The following is a 20,287-nucleotide window of genomic DNA, read 5'->3' as shown; positions in this document are numbered from 1 at the left end:
TGCAACAATGCTGTTATGATGACTTTTAAGCAATATTTTGAAATCCCCCTTCCCAAAGAACTGAGAAAAAGACTTCATAATTTATTGGTGTATGAATATTACATTATTTTTCAATTTTCTGCACAGCTACAGCAAATAAATCCAATTAATTAAATTGCAGAATTCTATGAAGGGAAGTCGGAGATGGATAATGTAAAGGTAAGAAAGGGATGATAAACTGATGCAAAATTAATGAAATTCTCCAGCTCAGGGCAAGAGCAGGAAGCAGCACAAACAGTCATCAACGTCGTGGGATGAGAGTTCATGGACGGGGCCCGAGTAGGTTCAGACCAATTGTTTCAGCCTGACTTACTGAATTTATTTCCTCTTATTTTGACACTATCCCTTCTTCCCGCCCAGTCACTACCCACCTACACCAAAACTCTTGTGATGCTGTCTAACAGTTTAACAGATTCCATTTTTTTCTGGCTGCAACTCCTTTTCATTATGGATGTACACCTCCATCCCGCACCAGGACAGTCTGCAACCCTACACTTCTTCAGCTTATAGTGGCCTGCCGAGTCCCCATCTACCTTCACTCATCTCCGCCTGAATCTCACACTGAACAACTTTTCCATTAACTCCACTCATTTCCTCTATTTTTTGTAGGATACGTTGAACACTTTTTGTTCTAGTGCTAGTTAGGTCCCCCCTTTATCCATTACATTAATGACCGTGTCAGTGCTACATCTTGATTGCACCTGATCTATAGAATTTAATTAACTTTGCTTCAAATTTCCATCCCCTCCCTTACCTTTACATGGTCCACCTCTGACTCTTCCTTTGCCCTCCTAAACTTCTTTATCCCTGGGAATTTACTTTGCACGGATATCTATTAGAAGCCCACCAAATCCCACAACTGGATTATACTTCTTTCCACTCCGTTTCCCTCGGTTGTAACTGCTCTGATGATACCACCCACCATACCAGAGCTTCTGAAATGTTCTCGTTTTCCCGCAGCTATTGCTCTCTACCCGAAGTAGGTAGCATCCTCGGTCATGTCAATCCAACAGATTTCTCGTACATCTGCCCTCTCTTCCTACGTCCCCACCCCCTCCAAGAGAATCATGAAAGGGTCACCCTTGTTCTCGCCTTCTACCCCACCAGCTTCTGTATTTGACAGATCATCTTCCATCATTTCTGCCACCTCCAGCATGATCTCACTACAAAACACATCTTTCCTTCCTCTTTACTTTTCTAAAGGGACCATTCCCTCTGTGACACCCTGGTTAACTCTTTCATCACCCCTCCCACCATCCCACCAGTTCTCCTCCCCCTGGCACCTTTCTATGCAAGCACTGGAGGATGCGACACCTGCCCAGTTATCTCCTCCCACACTGCAGTTCAGGGCATTAAACACTCCTTCCAGCTGAGACAGCCATTTTCATGCATTTCCTCCAACCTTCGATACTGTATCTGCTGCGCACGGTGCAATCTCCTCTATACTAGGGAGATTAAATATAGGTTAGCTAACTGCTTTGCTAAACACATCTATTCTGTCCGCAAGTGCGACCCCAAGCTCCCTGTCTTGTGCCCCTCAATTCCCCATCCCACTTCTGTCTTTGGCCCTCTAAACTATTCCAATAAAGCAAGCTCAAGGAACAGCACTTCATTTTTCTATTAGGCACATTGCAGCCCTCTGGCCTTGATACTGACTTTAATAATTTCTGACTTTAACTCTGGCATGAAGTGCTGCCAATGTAGAATGGGTGTGCCACCATTTTTGGGAATGGGAGATGAGGAGGGTTGGCGCTTAGGGTCGGGACACTGTGGGCTGGTCTACTCCCTTGCTGACGACCTGCTTTTTTTTCTTCTACCAAGTTCTTGAGTCACTGGAGCCTTTTGTGTTTTACTATTTTTTCATGCTTCCCTTTCGCCTGCCTATCGCTCATTCTTCCAGCTATTACATAAGAACATAAGAAATAGGAGGAGTAGTAGGCCAAACGGCCCCTTGATCCTGCTCCGCCATTTAATACCATCATAGCTGATCCAATCATGGACTCAGGTCCACTTCCCTGCCTGCTTCCCATAACCCCTTATTCCCTTATCTGTTAAGAAACTGCCTATCTCTGTCTTAAATTTATTCCATGTCCCAGCTTCCACAGCTCTCTGAGGCAGCAAATTCCACAGATTTACAACCCTCAGAAAAGAAATTCCTCCTCATCTCAGTTTTAAATGGCCGGCTCCTTAATTCTAAGATTATGCCCCCTAGTTCTAATTTCCCCTATCAGTGGAAACATCCTCTCTGCATCCACCTTGTCAAGCCCCCTCATAATCTTACACGTTTCGATAAGATCACCTCTCATTCACACACTCTTTTATGCTTCGTATCTGTCTTTTATCTATCTATTCTTACCTATCCAGAGAATTATCTGCAACTGCTTCTCTTCCTGCTCCCGCACCGTTATCTCCGGTGTTCCCCAAAGATCTATTTTTTCTCATCTTTCTCACATTACAACAGTGATTACATTCCAAAAGTACTTCATTAGCTGTAAACCGCTTTGAGATGTCCGGTGGTCATGAAAGGCGCTATATAAATGCAAGTCTTTCTTTCATCTATCGACATGCTGCCCTCGGCAACATCATTAAAAAGCACAGTGTCAGTTTCCACATGTTCACTGACGACACCCAGCTCTACTTCACCACCACCTCTCTCAATCTCTCCACTGTCTCTAAATTGTCAGACTGCTTGTTCGACATCCAGTTCTGGATGAGTAGAAATTTCCTCCAACTAAATATTGAGAAGACCAAAGCCATTGTCTTCAGTCCCCGCTACAAACTCTGTTCCCTAGTCACCGACTCCATCCCTCTTCCTGGCAACTGTCTGAAGCTGAACCAGACGGTTCGCAACCTTGGTGTCATATTTGACCTGAGTTGAGCTTCTGACCACATGCTTGAACTGTATAAAACACTAGTTAGGCCACAGCTCTAGAGTACTGTGTACAGTTCTGGTCACCACATTACAGGAAAGATGTGATTACACTAGAAAGGGTACAGAGGAGATTTATGAGGATGCTGCCAGGACTAGAGAATTTTAGCTATGAGGAAAGATTGGATAGGCTGTGTTTGTTTTCTTTGGAACAGAGCAGGCTGAGGAGAGACTTGATTTAGGTGTATAAAATTATGAGGGGCCGAGGATAGGAAGGACCTATTTGTCCTAGCAGAGAAGTCAATAAGCAGGGGGCATAGATTTAATGTAATTGGTGGAAGGATTAGAGGGGAGGTGAGGAGAACCTTTTTCACCCAGAGGGTGCTGGGGGTCTGCAACTCACTGCCTGAAAGGGTGGTAGAGGCAGAAACATTCATCACATTTAAAAAGTACTTGGGTATGCATTTGAAGATCTGTAACCTACAAGGCTACGGACCAAGAGCTGGAAAGTGGGAGTAGGCTGGATAGCTCTTTTTCAACCGGCACTGACACAAGGAGGCCAGTTGACCCATTCTGTGTCGTAAATTTCTATGATTCTATATTAACGTCATCACTAAGATCGCCTATTTCCAATTTTAGAACATCGCTTGACTCAGCCCTGCCTCAGCTCATCGGCTACCGAAACCCTCATCTATGCCTTTGTTATATTTGACCCTGAAATGAGCTTTTGACCACATATCCGCAGCATAACTAAGACCATCTCTTTTCATCTCCGAAACATCAACCATCTCCGCCCTTGCCTCAGCTCATTCGCTGCTGAAGCCCTCATCCATGCCTTTGTTACCTCTAGACTGGACTATTCCAATGCACTCCTGGTCAGCCTTCCATGTTCTACCCTCTGTAAACTTGAGGTCATCCAACACTCTGCTTCCCGTGTCCTAACTCACACCAAGTCTCTTTCACCCATCAACCCTGTGCTCGCTGATCTACATTGGCTCCTGGTGAAGCAACGCATCAATTTTTAAATTCTCATCCTGGTTTTCCAACCCTCCATGGCCTCATCCCTCCCTATCTCTAATCTCCTCCAGCCCTACAACCCTCCAAGATATCTCCACTCAATGTTCCCTGTAAGCTGTGCGGCCACACTGCGCTCCAGGAAACCCACACAGCCAGCTTTTCAATATAAAAACTGTGCATGCAATGTATTTTGAATGGTTCATGCAGCCTCTTAAAAGGGCTGCGCAGGGCCAAAAAGATTAGGGGGAACATTGTCTGTGCTCCTCTAATTCTGTCCTCTTGAGCAACCCCGCTTTTAATCGCTCAACTATTTGTGGCTGTGCCTTAGCTGCCAACTCCCTAAACTTCTCAGTCTCTCTACCTCTCTTTCCTGCTTTAAGACGCTCATTAAAACCTCTCTCTTTGTCCAAGCTTTTGGTCATTTGTCCTAATAGTTCTTTATGTGGCTCGATGTCAAATTTTGTTTTATAATGCTCCTGTGAAGTGCCTTGGGATGTTTTACCACATTAAAAAGGTACTATATAAATACAAGTTGTTGCTATTTCTTTGATTTCTCTTATTATGCCTTCTACTAATGTCTCATGCTATTATCACTTCTGCCATTTAACCATCTCCAATTTTCCATTTAGGAACTTTACAGGTCAGTCTATTTCTGTGTGAAAATTCAGTGTAATCCCTTCACCAAAACTCTTCAAAGTAAGTGGCACTGTTGTTCTAGCCAGCAGTGTAACTTACCGCTCCACAGACAAAGCAGCAGAGAAAAGAGCAACAGCAAGGCCTAAACAGAGCTAGACTGAGGAAAGGGCTAAAGGAACTCAAACAGAAGGTGGGGTCTGGGCTCACTTAATGTACACTTCAGGTTTGGTGTTAATAGCAAGAGAGCAAGTGAAGACCAGAAACAAGAGAAAAAGAATTTAGCTCACGTGACTCTGTATGTAGGAAGAGACAGTATGCAATACATTACTGATGATGATCAGGTAAGTACGAGTTTAGGAGAAATAAGCATAGCTTCCAGTGATTATTCTTAGCTGTGACCAGAGTCTAAGAAGATGGGATAACAATTTGATTCAAATGTCATTATTTGTTTGGCAGCACCCTCCCCTCAATCATGAGATTGAAGTTCAAGCGCACTCTCAGCTTAGCAACATATAATATAGGCCGTCACTGCAGTGTAGCACTGAGGGTAGCTGCATTGTTACAGATGTCACCCTTTGGATGAGCTATGATGTAAAAGATCCCATGGCACTATTTAAAGAGGAGCAGGAAGTTTTCGGTGTGTTCTCGCTAACATTTATCCTTTAACCAATACCAACAACATGAACTGGACATTGCTGTTGGTGCGATCCTGCGGTGTACAAAATGGTTGCCACATTTGCCTCCATAAAAAGTCACATCACTTCACAGTATGTAAAGCGTCAAGAGACGCAATAAGTGAAACATTTATATTTATTGTATAGGCCGGAAATTTCCTTGGAGCTGCTTCTGCTGCAATAACTTCACTGGAAGAGAGGTGGAAACCCCATTTATGCAGGAAGTTACAGCGGTGGAGTGGAAGCAGCTCCGAAGAAATTCCAAGCCACAGAAAAGATTGCAGTACAGTTTTATATTTTCCTTAAACTTGAATAGAGTTACTGTAACTGCTAATTTTCAAAAAAGGTTCAGCAATATTTATAGATTACTAGATTGCATCCAAGTACAAGGTAAATTACATGCATTCGATAATTAAAGTAACAGTGCCTGAAAGGAGAATAAACTGTTCATACTTTGTCAGAAATTATTCTGTATTTTGTCCACAATCTATAAAAATCTAGTACAATAATGCATTACGCATCAGGTTACTATGGTACCTCAATTATTGTTGTTTTTTCAGCATTCTCAATGGTTGGTGACCCATAAAGCACTCCGTCGCTGTATGGAGTTCTTTGTATATACCGCAGCCAGCCAGGTCTGTCTGGGTATCCTTTTAGATTCGTCTTGAATGTAATAGGATCATTCCTGACATCAGCTAAACCAAAATTTGCAACACGGGTTAGAAAAATATTTCAAAGACAAGTGCAGATTTTTTTTTAGTTATTTGAATTTCTGTGCTTTTTAACCCTATACTGTTTTGTGAATTAAGTGAGTGTTCCATTTAGGTTCACCAAAGATGATGATTATTGGTGTAATGAGTAATTATAATCAGTCATCTATAGTGGATAATCACACTGTAAGTGAGCTCCCCTGATGGTTCAGTGTGTAGCTGAGTTTCATAGACCAGGAAGGCCCCAGGATTGGTCTGTCCCAAGTTTGCTGATTTTGGTCAAGATAGTGCGAAGGAAACTACAAATGGGTTCAGTGCTAGGCGGAAGGGAGGAAAACATCACCAGAGTCCGTGCTGCTGATTGCTTTCCAGAACTTCTGTTGGAAATCTGCCTGTGGATATTGGGTAAAAACAGGAACACGGTCAGGTATGATATCCCCAGTGTCAAATAGTGTGGCAACATTCACTGTCAAGGTTCACACAAGAATGGACACTTTGGTGGAAGGAGTCAATACCTCGGAGAGGTTAAAAATGAGCAATTTAAAAAAAGCTTTCATTTAACTTAAAAAAAAAAGAGAATAACCACTAAAAAAAAGTATTTTTCTTTGTTGTTTTAATTTTCTGTTGATTTATTTTCAATCTTTCTCTTGAAAGTGCTGATTCATGCTCACTCAACTGGCTATTTTTCAAGTCTGAGCTGTGACAGCCAGTTTTAGCAGACTATTCAACAGTGGAGACATTATAGCCCAACCCATCCGCCCATCTTCTAGCAGATGCTAATGGTGATGTTTTTACTTCCCTTGCCCAAGTATACTGAGGCAACTGCAGCACCCCAATTGCTGTCCCAGCTGTTATCCACAAACTTAGCATACACTGCAGATCTAACTTGGGATATTCTTGGCCTGTATGGTCTAATACTACACTAAGCAGCTCAGTAGGTTTTTATTGAATATAATTCTAACATCAGAGTTATTAGTTAGCCTGACAATGTAAGGGATATGAATCATCAACAGAATATAACATGGTACTACGCTGCTAATGTTGCCTATATCAGCTGCTTGAAAGCACTAGTCTGTTCTCTAATCTTCCCTCCCTCCTGTTGGAAGATGCCATAACCTTTGTTCATTTCTTTCCTCAATGAGGCACAAATCCAAAACTAGCCACACCAGAACTTCAACCTATTTCTAGCCCAGTTCCACAGCAGTGATCAACCTTAAAAAAAAATGGTCATTTGAAATAAATAAAAGGAATATAACATAACATCCCACTGCTTAGCGATGAACTCAAAATTGACGTGGTTACAGTTCACTGGCCAGGAAAAAAAAAAAGTGAAATTTTATATACTAACAATTTTTAAATGTGGAGTAGAAGCCAGTAGTTGTATAGTGGCACGGACATTCATTTTTTTTAAATCATCATAGCAGCGGGGAAAATACATTTTTAGATAGATGCAACATTAACCTAAACTACAAAATATCAGCATCCAATTAATTATAAATCAAAGCAAGAATGAAAAATACCTTGTACTTGGAGCTCGCAGTTAGGAAACATAACAAGACCGGCTAGATTTTCGCCAGGTTTGCGAATCGCAAAAATTACTTTTTTTGATGCTAAACAAGTCGCACAACATTTTGCACCTGGGCAGAAATTTCAGTAGTGGTTTTGCCAGCGGTGCTAAAACTTAGCACCCGCCCGATGTTTTCACCATTTGGATGATGTCAATCTGCGTGCAATGCTGCGTTAGTGCCCAGGCAGAACATTCGGTGATATCGCCCGATTTACTGTCCGCCCAGGAACACGCCAACAAAACCAGTCGAACCCAGGAAGCAGCCGTGCCATCTTGAAAACGGAGCGGAAGTTCAGTGCATAAAAGGATTGGGAGAAGGCGGCTGCGTTTTACACAGCGAAGTTTAAGGTGAGTTTATAGTTCGTTTTAAAGGATATTTAAGGACATTTTAAAAAATGGGGGCTATATTAAGTCAGCCATTATTCCTGGCTGCTGCAGTTATACAGCGTCGAGCTGCAAGAAGGCTTATTGATGAGCATTTTCAATGTAATCGAAGAAGCCACAGATGTACGGGGAGGAGGCCTTGCCCCCCACAACTTTAGCGGGAACATCGTTCAGACTTGCAGCTCTCTGAAGCAGTGAGCATTAGAAGGTTGCACTTCTGAAAAGAGGTGATCACAGAGATATGCCAGCTCATAAAGGCAGACCTACAGCCTACCAGCGACAACAGGACTGCACTGCCCGTCTATGCCTCCAGCTCCTTTCAAGCATCAGCAGAGGACATATGCTCCATCTCGCAGCGCGCTACACGTTGCAGCACTCGCCAGGTGACTACAGCACTGTACGCACGCAGGATGGACTTGATAAACTTCCCAATGACCAAAGAGGCACAGAATGAGAGGGCTGTAGGTTTTGGACGAATTGATGGTTTCCCCAAGGTTCAAGCTGCCATTAACTGTACGCACATCACCCTGCAAGCATCTTTAGTCAATCCAGAGATTTACCGAAACCGAAAGGGATTCCACTCCATGAACGTACAGATCGTCTGCGACCATAGTCAGCGCATCATGGCAGTAAATGCCCAATATCCAGGAAGCATCCATGATGCTTTCATCTTGCGTGAGAGCACTGTCTCATGTCTGTTCGAGCGTCAACCACAAGGCCAGAGCTGCATGCTGAGGGACATGGGTTACGGCCTCGCCACCTGGCTCATGACCCCACTCTGGAACCCTCAGACAGAAGCCGAACATCGCTATAATCATCATCATAGGTGGTCCCTTGAAGATGACTTGCTTCCACGAGTTCACAGATGTTTCAATGAAGGACCCGATATTCCAGTTCTATACTCCAGTTGAAAGGGTGGAAGATGCCTGTGCGTGGATTTTTTTTGATGTGTGGTGACCATTGCACATTAGCCACCACACGGGCTTGACAGAGCTAGGCCTTTATCCAGTGGCAAGGGTTAACCAGGACGACTGTTCTGCTGCACGGACCAAGAGCGCACACATATCGCAGTGTGGGCTGGTCCATGCTGCCCCTGGCTCTTCTGGGCCCCAGACCCTCATTTGCCGCACCTCCGCCACGATCTCTCACCGCTTCTCCGCCACAAAACACTCACCGCACCTCCGCCATGATTTCCCACCACACCTCTGCACCAAACATTCGCCGAACCTCCGCCACGATCTCCCACCAAATCTCAGCCACGATCATTCAACGCTCCTCCTCCTCGACCTTCCTGCTCCCCTGCTTTATCAGGACCCAGCCGATACTTCTGTCCACGCTCCAAACAGCAACCTGGGTCCTAATGACGTCACCCAGTCGCCCACCTCGAAGCCATCGCAAACTTGGAGCAACTCGCGCTGGAAGCTGTAGTGGCATGTCGCTCCAGCTCCTTTGTAGCCAATCTGTGGAGCTGTTCTCTCACAGGTCGGGGGGGCCACGATGTAATGAGACCCATGTAGTCACACAACATCATCGAACAGATTGGAGCGCTCAAGCAGCGCTTTCGATGCCTGGACCACTCTGGAGACTGCCTGCAATACTCCTCTCACCAAGTCTCTGAGTTCATTGTGGTGTGCTGCATGTTACACAACTTAGCCATCATGAGGGGCCAGGATTTGCCAATGGGGATTGCAGGACCACCTTAGGAAGGGAGGAGGAGGACAAGGACGAAGACGAGGAACCTGGCAAGGAACCCATTCCACCACCACCACACTCCTCCCCACTCCCCACCACCCCCCCCCACACATGGGAAGCCTCGTGGAGCTTTCGCCACTGCAAAAGCCTTACGTCATAATTCAAAGCTTTGCTTGAAGAGTGAACGGCCGTTTGACCGTTTCCTGGCCACTCTATCCACCATGTTGACTATTCCCACTCTTATTCTGCAAATGAGACACTACACAGGAATGGTTGTGAACAAAATAAATTATTAAACATTGTAAACTTGTCAAACATAATTTTGAAACTTAAATAAAATTTGAACTTGAAAAGAATTTGTAAACTTTTAAAACTTTTATAAAATAACAAAACAACAGAACAACCACCCCTGCACCGAACATCTTTTACCTCTGGCTCTCCCCCTAAACCCCCTCCCTACCCAAGGTGGCACTAGGAGTTTGTGCAGCACAGCGGGCAGAGTCCTGTTGTATTGGGGGGAGAGACAATGGAGACGCCATATGTAGATCCACTGGAGCGGCTCGGGGTATGGAAGGCCCGATTCTGAGTGGAGAGTCTCTTGCTCGACCTCGCCACTCACAGGTGATGTGGGTCTGGGTGTGACACTGGGGACTGTCGTGTCAAAGATCGAGACCATCAATTGCGCGAGGGCATCGACAGCCTCGGTGGCTTCGCGGCTCGCACGGACAATCTGTGACCCGACCTCCGTCATGTTCGCGGATAGTGCCGCGATGCTTGCGGGAATCCTACCAACTACCTCTAGGAGCTTTCGGGTGAGCTGGATGCTCTCCCTGGACACTCCCACCATGTCCAGGTGTGCCTCTGCCCGTCTGTCAACAGACCGGCTTTGCCGACTCACCCTCCGCAGAGACGGCAAACGGGATTCAACCCCGGGAGTGCGTTGCTGCACACCACTTGTACCCGGGGCCTCGGATGGCTGAAAGCCCGGGAATATTTCATCCTCGGATGAGATGTCATCGGGACGAAAAAAGACGTGTCGAGTGCATCGGCCCCCCCACCACCCCCCATGGAGTAGGCTGCTCCGTTGCTCCTCTCCTTCAATTTCCTCATTCTCGTCCTCCTCCTCCTCCTCTACATGATGGCATGAGGTGGAGGCTTCCATTGAAGAATTTGGTGCACGCGACTCCCCATCTGGAAATAGAAAACAACAGAGTGGTTAGCAGCAGGGGAGGGGGCAGGGTGACATGAGTAAGGTCACATAGCACAGGCTCATTTGAAGCTACTCCATTATATGTAGTCTACATCACATTGTGGACTAGGGTTGGGGCAGACATTGCATCACATTGCCCCAACCCAGCCCGGGGAGTGTGCAGGACTTACCCTCAGTATCAAACGGGTGGTCAGCACCCTCATGGGCAGTTGCCCTCCCTGAGGCACCGATCAGACCGACCACTCTCTCCTCGATGTCTGTCAGAAGTATGCTTCGGGGTGGACTGCCGCATGTCCACTGCTGCTCCCAGCGGTTGTGGAACATCTTTCCCTGCAAAGATGACAATGGGAATAGTTATCAGAGGGCCCATTGGCTCTTGTGGCACACACAGATAGCCATCAAAGCACTTATACCATACTGTGTGCATTTAATACAGTCCTCTGTTTAATGGCCCTGGAAGTTGCACGTGATTCATGGGGAAGACATCGAAGTACAGAAACATCTCAGAAAGCAATCTTAATAATGTGTAAAGATCATTCATGGCAAATATGGTGCAACACTCAGCCTACCTATACCAACAGCATGAGAACAAATAGTGTGTCAGATTTATAATTTAAGTAATGAAGAAGTGCATCAATAAAAATATTACTTACTCTAACGACCCTGCAATGGTCATTAAACTCTTGCGGCACTGTGTGTGGGTCCTTCGGATGGCGTTGACATAGGAGACCTCCTCAGCTATGCAGGCCCAAATTTTTCCTGCACCCCTCCTGTTTAATTCTGCCCATCTCCTTTCAACAGCGCTGACAAGGGCCTCGTTTACCTCACTGCTGAACTTTCTGGCTCTCTATCGGCTACCATCTCCTTCCATCATAAATCAAATCTAAAAATGGCTGATTCGGTCCTGGGTGTACTGCGCATGAGCGGGTGCTCCCTGCCCGATTGACAGCTGAGCAGAAGCGTGGGAAGAAGAAAAAAAAATTGCAAAAAATAAATTTGCGCAGGCGCAGAAGGTCCAATTTCTTTTTTTGCATCACAAATTTTGGCCCCTTCGCACAAATTCTGTTATGCAACATGGGAGTTATCGCTATCGTTAACTATATTCACCTTTTGCTGAAATTTGCACGCTCTGGTGGCAACAGTAACCCAGCGGTAAAAAAAAAATTTTGCCATGGTTATCGCCCGAAAATGGTCGAAATCACTAAAAGCCGAAAATCTAGCCCAAGGTGTTTGTACTGACAACAGCAGCAGTACCATTTAATGGTGTTTGGAGGAAGTATGGATGAGCAGACATTATAGGCCGAAATTGCCACCCGCCCGAAATGGGGCGCTCCCACCCTGTTTTGTGAGTTTTCACCTCCGCGGTGACTGAGGTCACCTTGAGCAAAATTACACTCGTCGTTTTTTTTTTACTTGGATCCGGAACTCACTCTTAATGGGGGCGCTGAGTACACTAGAGGGGCAGATACACGGCGGTGGCAACACCTGAGGGGCGGATGTTGGGGGGGGGAGGGGGGGGTGCGGAGCGACCGACGCGATGACGTCATCACTTTCATTTAAAGGGGAGAGCCTTCGCGATTTTAAAATTTCGGTCCACCAGGGAGGGTTTCGGCTGGGCACTGGCCTGGCACCCAAGAGGGGGTGCCAAGCTGCCTGTTGGCAGCCCAGCCGAAACTGGGAGAATAATGGTCAGGCTGCCGGCAACAAAAAACATAGCGGAATAGGTCGTCCCCTATAAGGTGAGCCGCACCACCACTGCAGAAGGTCACAGCCTCACTGGACCACTGGGGAAAAGCTTATTTTGGCACTGCCGAGCAGGCCAAAGATTTTCAGAGCAGAATTTTGCTGTCGAGGTGGTAGATTGGCGGTGCGCACGGTGATTACGCATTTAACACGAATTGGCAGCAACGAAGTGATAGGGGGGGAGATCGGGGCACTACTGGGAAACCTCGGAAGGGCAATTGGGCTATCAGCGGCCATTCCACGAAAAGTCGGCGGCCACTTCACTCCACAGCGTGGCCGCCGATTTGCGGTGGTAACAGGCCTCAAGGGAAGGAGCAATTTTGGCCCCCATCTATTATGGCATTATCTGCCACAGCATCACCCATTAAAAGTAATAATAAGTAAATGGTACATAGGCATTTAATTAGGCATCACTATGTATCATAAGAACGTATGAAATAGGAGCAGGAGTAGGTCATTTGGCCCCTCGAGCCTGCTCCGCCATTCAATATCATGCCTGATCTGATCATGGGCTCAACTCCACTTCCCCGCCTGCTCCCCATAACCCTTGACTTTCTTAATATATCATGTAGGTCTAGCAAAATCATGACATGGGAACAGTGTGAAAACGGTGCCAAGAATTTTAATTTATCATTTCGATTTTGCTAAATTTAATGTGTGACAACATTGGTCAAGAAATTTCTAAATGTTTTATATCCCATTTTTAAAATATATTTTCATCTCTTTGTTAGATCTTCTTCGGCCAGCACATTTTGCTGACTTTTACATTATCTATTTTTACAATTCCTGTTTAGGGAGAACAACTTGTGTACGTCGCCCTCCTTTTTTCCTTTTGCCGTTGAGTGCCAAACTCAGTGGGCCCCACTGTGAATTGTGAAATGCTCTACCAGTGGAAATGCTGAGAATGGGCTCCTGCATTTACTTTGCTGAAACTGAAACCCTTAATCCAACATTTGTAGAACATTTTATTTTGAAAACATAAGGCTAAAGCCCTTATGATTTAATCCCACACATTATACAGAACATTTGTAATAGACTTTTACAAATTTACTAAGTGCATAATTTTAATCATTCTCAACTCAGTCCATTTCATTGAGCTATGAATTTTACATTATAGAAAGAGAAAAAGAAATCTAAAAATAATTTGTATACCAACGTACAATACAAACAAAATTTAGCGGTCACAAAAAATGTAGATTCCTGCCTCAAGGTTAGCATCTACAAAAGCTTGATACTCTATTTGCACAACTAAAAACTACTTTAGTACCCCCACTAGAAATATTCTGTAGCAAAGTGCAGGTTGAGCGTCCCGAATCCGGCAACCTCGGGACCGAGACCGAGCCGGTTTTCGTGTTTTTCCGGATTTTGGAATGTCTTTCTGACATCACGAATACAGAAACACCCGAGCCCAGGTTCAGGTATTTCCAGATTTCAGAATGTCAGAAAGGGGGGGAGGGGTACCTGCCGAGGAGCTGTTCGGGCTGTCCAGGGCACGTCGAAGAGGTGTTTGCGTCGGGCGGGGGCCCGCTGAGGAGGCTGTCGGGCCAGCGTGCCCCGCCAATGATGTCATGTTCGTGCGGGCAGGCCCCGCCGAGGAGGTGTTCGCGCGGGCAGGCCCTGAGGAGGAGTTCACGCAGGCAGGCCCCGCCGAGGAGGAGTTCGCGCGAGCAGGCCCCGCCAAGGATGTCGTCGTCGGGCGGGGCCCCGCCGAGGAGGAGTTCGCGCGAGCCGGTAAGGAGGCCCCGAGGTAAGGGCGGCGAGGCAAGCGGTGGCGAGGCGAGGCCCCAAGGTAGAATAGCGGTGAGGCTTCGAGGTCGGGCAGGGTCGCCCGGTCTGGATTACGGAACATTTTACGGATTCCGGACGACCCTGCCACGAATCGTCCCAGAGTCTAGATTCCGGAACATTCCAGAACTCCGGATTTTGGACGCTGCACCTGTACTTGCAAAATTAATTTGCAACAGTGGTAGAAAAACATGTTCAGAATCAACACTGTATCAAGCAAACAAAAAATAATGTGAAAACAGTGTTTAAACAAGTCGACTGTAAGCACAGGGTAACTGAGCTGGATTAGCACAGCATCACTTACCAAGTTTCATTGAGTAGGGAGGGAATTCCCCTTTAAAGTACTCTCTCTCCAAAACGTGGACAAAAAGGACTCCAGAAGATGGATAAACATTCCGATCTGAATGTACTCGTGAAAAAATGAAATACACTAAAGGGAAAATGGGTAAAAAAATTAATTAAAATCAAAAGCTAAGATTCAAGTTATATAATCAAAGGGTTTTACACTCATTTAGAACAGATTATACTGATCAAAGTATCAAACTGCACCATCTAATGAATGTAGAGAAACTCCATATATTTGTCTCTATCTATCCTGTGTTAAGTATTTGATCACTAAAGGAGGTCAATTGAAATAGTAGAAGAGCCATTTAAAAATTAGCATTCAGTATTTTAATTATACAGATTTCAAATGTAACCTTATGATTTGTTGTTTATAATAAGAAATTAAAAAGAAAATAGTTTTAATTAAACATTATTCCATCAATAAATGTTTCAAGGACACTGGTTTACATCAATATTTTTGCTAATAGAGCCTTAATTGCTCTGAAGCAAATCTTTTGTAATTTTATGGATCATTTTGTCTATTGTTATGAAGGTGTTTCTTTTGGTTTGCAGAAGGAGCAGTAATTAGGAAGAGCATACTATTTTTTTCGGCAGTGCCTTGATGACATAGTGGATGAAGACATTATTCTCTTCCTCTCTGGGACTGAAAAAGGGATTGCCTAGAAAGATGGGAATAATGGCCATGAGGTGCGAAGTGAACTACATTTATATAGCGTTAAAGTCCCAGCTGAAACAGGTTTAAAATTTGGCACAACTTGTACAAAGTCCAATAGGGTGACTTCTAACATTAGAGTTCAGACACAGCTTTAGGGAGCAGCAGGACCTCTATTGTGAGGTTGGATGTTTTGAGATAATACAGAGGGGATTGTGAGGTTCAGGATTAGGCACATTATAGGGTAATGTAGAGGGAGTTCTGAGATTGGGCATTAGGTACCTCATCAGGGTAATGCAGAGGGAGTTCTGAGGTTGGGTGCAGGTAGAACGTCCCGAAACCGAAAACCTCGGGACCAAAGCCATTCTGATTTTCAGGTTTTTCCGGATTTCGGAGAAAGAAATCCGATGTACCGAATCCGGAAACCCTTGGGCCGAGTTTCGAGCATTTCTGGATTTCAGAGAAGAAAAACCTACCTCTCAAATCCAGAAACTTCGTGGCCAATTTTCAAGTATTTCCAGATTTCGGAGCCAATCCAACTTCCCGAATCCGGAAACTCTTGGGCCGACTTTTGTGTATTTCCGGATTTCGGAGTATTACATCCGACTTCCCGAATCCGGAAACCGCGAGGCCGGGCCGCGCTACGTATTTTTTGGAGTCCTGCTTGGAAAAAGGTATGTACAGCTTAAAAGTCCGGTTTTCGGGAAATATTTCCGGATTCTGAACAACGGCTCTTGCAATCTGCACAATGTCCGGTTTTCAGAGAATTCCGTTTTTTAGAACTCCGGATTTCGGACGTTCTACCTGTATTATCAGGGTAGTGCAGAGGGAGTTCGGAGGTTGGGTATTAGGTAGTTTATCAGGGTAATGTAGAGTTAGTTCTTGCTTGAGGTTGATGTTTAGGCATTTTGTCCAGCAATCTGGAGGGACTTCTATGAAGGTGAGGTTTAAGCATTGTAAAGCGGTGAGAGTTTGGTAATTGCTAGAGTATACTGGACAACAAGAATGTTGTGTGTAATATCAAAAATTGTTCCATTACTATACATGATCATCTCATGCAGAAAATGCTCAAATAGAAATGAGCAAAACAAAATGCTTCAATGGTTGCTGGTGAATATAATTTACAGCTAATCTGCTAATCAAGTGAATATAATGAAGTAAATTATTATGAAGGAATAGAAAACTCAAGTTCTGTACTGGGAAAAATGATTTAGCTATTTATAATTCATTTCTAGACATAGCATAGCAGCATGGAGTGAATATGCATTTGAATTACTGTAAACCACCATTCACACTGACGGTCGTTCTATTTAACCATCCAACTTTATAAAAATTAGCATTACAGGAATGTGTTGGTTTAGAAAGCAAACAGCTAGACCAATATTGCTCAGAGCCAAGAACTCTCACCTTTCACTTGTTGCAGGAGCCGAGAGATAGAAGCGAACAGCTTGTGATATTTTCAGTTTAAATGGGGTTGGCAATAGACAAGTCCTACCAGTTTTAATTTGAGAATCTAGTCTAGTCTAGTCTAGTGTTGTACATCACTCACTGATTTCGAGACTGTATTTAAAAAAAGATCTTTTCAGGCAGAATAGTGCCACACTCATTCTGTAGAATTGTTCTTTAAAATAGAGGTTCTGGTCTTTCTATTTGTTATACAGTCATGAATTTTATTCTGCAGAACTACCAAGTTTATGAATTATCTTAATGTTTAATAAAGAGGCCACTCGGCTTGATCATGTAGGTGACTAAATTGCAAATATAACATTCTCTTTTTAATGATAATATTTAGAACTACAAGGACTGAAATACATTTTAAATCACAGTAAATCAGTGAACTAATAACAAAATTGAATTGAATTTAGTAGATTATGTAGATTATCTAGTGTTAGGTCAGATTTTGTTTTTAAACATAAAATTAAGAACACTACACAAATGACATTACTTTGTTGATTAATTGTTGGTTAATTTTCACAAATGCTCAGGTAAACTTGATGCTCACAAGCTACTGGAACTGTAAAATATTACAACAGTTAAAGAGATGCATTTGTGCAGTTGGTTAGACTCAAGGAGCTGGGTGCAAATCCATTTCTAACTAAAATGTTAAAAACCTCTTCTGGCTTTTCATGCTAAGGATCGTATGCAAATTGTACTTGGCCAGCATCAACTCACTTCTTATTGGGCCCAGAGCACAAAACTGCCTCTAATTTGGCAATCTCACTCAGATTGTGGTTTTGGAAATGGAAAATGTCACTGGTAAAGGGAAGCTCAAGTTAGAACACTGTTAGGACAGAGCAAATGGCGTTTTACTCTGCCTCTGACATATGCTTTATCTGACCTGGAAATATTTGAGGCTGACACTGGGTACATATGCCCATTTCCCAGCAAAAGATCCTTACCTTGATGTGCACAAAAATATTTTTTTAAATTAATTTTGCATTTGTTGAAACTTATCTAGCTTTTTCATGTTCATTCTGTGGCAAATATAAACATAAATAGTACAGAAGAAAAAGCTTCTGAGCTTAATGGTCTTAAATCTTTCAAAGCTAACCACTGTAGCCAACAGTTGGTCACTGCTGGTACAGCACAAGAACATAGGAATTACGAGACAAAAAAAGACCGAGGTCCATCTAGAAACATAGAAAATTGGTGCAGGAGTAGGCCATTCGACCCTTCACCACCATTCAATAAGAACATGGCTGATCATGCAACTTTAGTACCCCATTCCTGCTTTCTCTCCATACCCTTTGATCCCTTTAGCCATAACGAACTGGCCTCAACAACTTTCCGCGGTAGAGAATTCCACAGGTTAACAATTCTCTGAGTGAAGAGGTTTCTCCTCATCTCGGTCCTAAATGGCTTACCCCTTATCCTTAGACTGTGACCCCTGGTTCTGGACTTCCCCAACATTGGGAACATTCTTCCTGCATCTAACCTGTCCAATCCTATCAGAATTTTATATGTTTCTTTGAGATCCCCTCTTATTCTTCTAAACTCCAGTGAATATAAGCCTAGTCAATCCAGTCTTTCTTCATATGTCAGTCCTGCCATCCCAGGAATCAGTCTGGTGAACTTTCGCTGTACTCCCTCAAAAGCAAGAATGTCCTTCCTCAGATTAGGAGACCAAAACTGCACATAATACTCAAGGTGTGGTCTCACCGAGGCCTTGTACAACTGCAGTAAGACCTTCCTGCTCCTATACTCAAATCCCCTCGCTATGAAGGCCAGCATACCATTTGCTTTCTTTACTGCCTGCTGTACCTGCATGCCTACCTTCAATGACTTATGTACCATCACACCCAGGTTTCGTTGCACCTCCCCTTTTACTAATATGTCACCATTCAGATAATAATCTGCCTTCCTGTTTTTGCCACCAAAGTGGATAACCTCACACTTATCCACATTATACTGCATCTGCCATGCATTTTCCCACTCACCTAACCTGTCCAAGTCACCCTGCAGCCTCTTAGCATCCTCCTTACAGCTCAAACTGCCACCCAGCTTAGTGTCATTTGCAAACTTGGGAGATATTACATTCAATTCCTTCATCTAAAATCATTAATGTATATTGTAAATAGCTGGGGTCCCAGCACTGCCTGCGGTACCCCACTAGTCACTGCCTGCCATTCTGAAAAGGACCCGTTTATTCCTACTCTTTGCTTCCTGTCTGCCAACCAGTTCTCTAACCACGTCAATACATTACCCCCAATACCATGTGCTTTAATTTTGCACACCAATCTCTTGTGTGGGACCTTGTCAAAGGCCTTTTGAAAGTCCAAATACACCACATCCACTGGTTCTCCCTTGTCCACTCTACTAGTTACATCCTCAAAAACTCTAGAAGATTTGTCAAGCATGATTTCCCTTTCATAAATCCATGCTGACTTGGTCCGATCCTGTCACTGCTTTCCAAATGCGCTGCTATTCAGTCTTTAATAATTGATTCCAGCATTTTCCCCACCACCGATGTCAGGCTAACCGGTCTATAATTCCCCGTTTTCTCTCTCCCTCCTTTTTTAAAATGTGGGGTTACATTAGCTACCCTCCACGCCATAGGAACTGAACCAGAGTCCATGGAATGTTGGAAAATGACCACGAATGCATCTATTATTTCTCGGACCACTTCCTTAAGTACACTGGGATGCAGACTATCAGATCCTGGGGATTTGTCGGCCTTCAGTCATTTCAATTTCCCCAACACCATTTCCTGACTAATAAGGATTTCCCTCAGTTCCCCCTTCTTGCTAGACCCTCGGTCCCCAAGTATTTTCGGAAGGATATTTGTGTCTTCCTTAGTGAAGACAGAACCAAAGTATTTGTTCAATTGGTCTGCCATTTCTTTGTTCCCCATTATGAATTCACCTGATTCTGACTGCAAGAGACCTACATTAGTCTTCACTAATCTTTTTCTCTTCACATATTTATAGAAGCTTTTGCAGTCAGTTTTTATGTTCACTGCAAGCTTACTCTCATACTCTATTTTCCCCCTCCTAATTAAACCCTTAGTCCTCCTCTGCTGAATTCTAAATTTCTCCCAGTCCTCAGGTTTGCTGCTTTTTCTGGCCAACCTATCACCATTCTGGTAGTTGCACGATACAATCATAATGGAGTTGTTGACTAATTGTGGCAATCAATCTCTATCAATTTGTCTACAACAGACCAAGACATAAGAGTGAGAAAATCCCCAGTGGTGGAAAGCTTTGGGAACCACAGGTCCAAAGTCACCCGTTCTTCCCAAGCGTCCTACACGTACATGTCAAATTACTCATATAGTGTATCAACAGCAACTGGTATTTATATAGCACCTTTAACGTAGTAAAACGTCCGAAAGGCGCTTCACGGGAATGTTATAAGACAAAAAGTGTAATAAGACCAAGCCAGATGAGAAGAAATTATGGCAGATGACCAAAAGCTTGTTCAAAGGTTTTAAGAAGCATCTTAAAGGAGGAAAGAGAGATAGAGAG

The 20,287-nt window shown here is 44.1% G+C and overlaps 1 protein-coding gene across 4 annotated transcripts in view; it reads right to left on the bottom strand.

Annotated features, from left to right (window-relative positions):
* Positions 1-20,287, bottom strand: part of sgce (sarcoglycan, epsilon) — a 106,401-nt gene that overhangs the window by 65,120 nt on the left and 20,994 nt on the right. For all 4 annotated transcript variants that reach the window (XM_070881070.1, XM_070881071.1, XM_070881073.1 and 1 more), the window contains 2 exons: positions 14,631-14,756; positions 5,773-5,930 (listed from right to left, as the gene is read on the bottom strand). In XM_070881070.1, coding sequence (XP_070737171.1) covers positions 5,773-5,930; positions 14,631-14,756 — 284 coding nt within the window. The remainder of the gene's footprint in view (positions 1-5,772; positions 5,931-14,630; positions 14,757-20,287) is intronic.

Source organism: Pristiophorus japonicus, chromosome 5, assembly GCF_044704955.1.
Source record: "Pristiophorus japonicus isolate sPriJap1 chromosome 5, sPriJap1.hap1, whole genome shotgun sequence".
Classification (NCBI taxonomy): domain Eukaryota; kingdom Metazoa; phylum Chordata; class Chondrichthyes; family Pristiophoridae; genus Pristiophorus; species Pristiophorus japonicus.
This window is presented reverse-complemented; position numbering and strand designations above follow the sequence as displayed.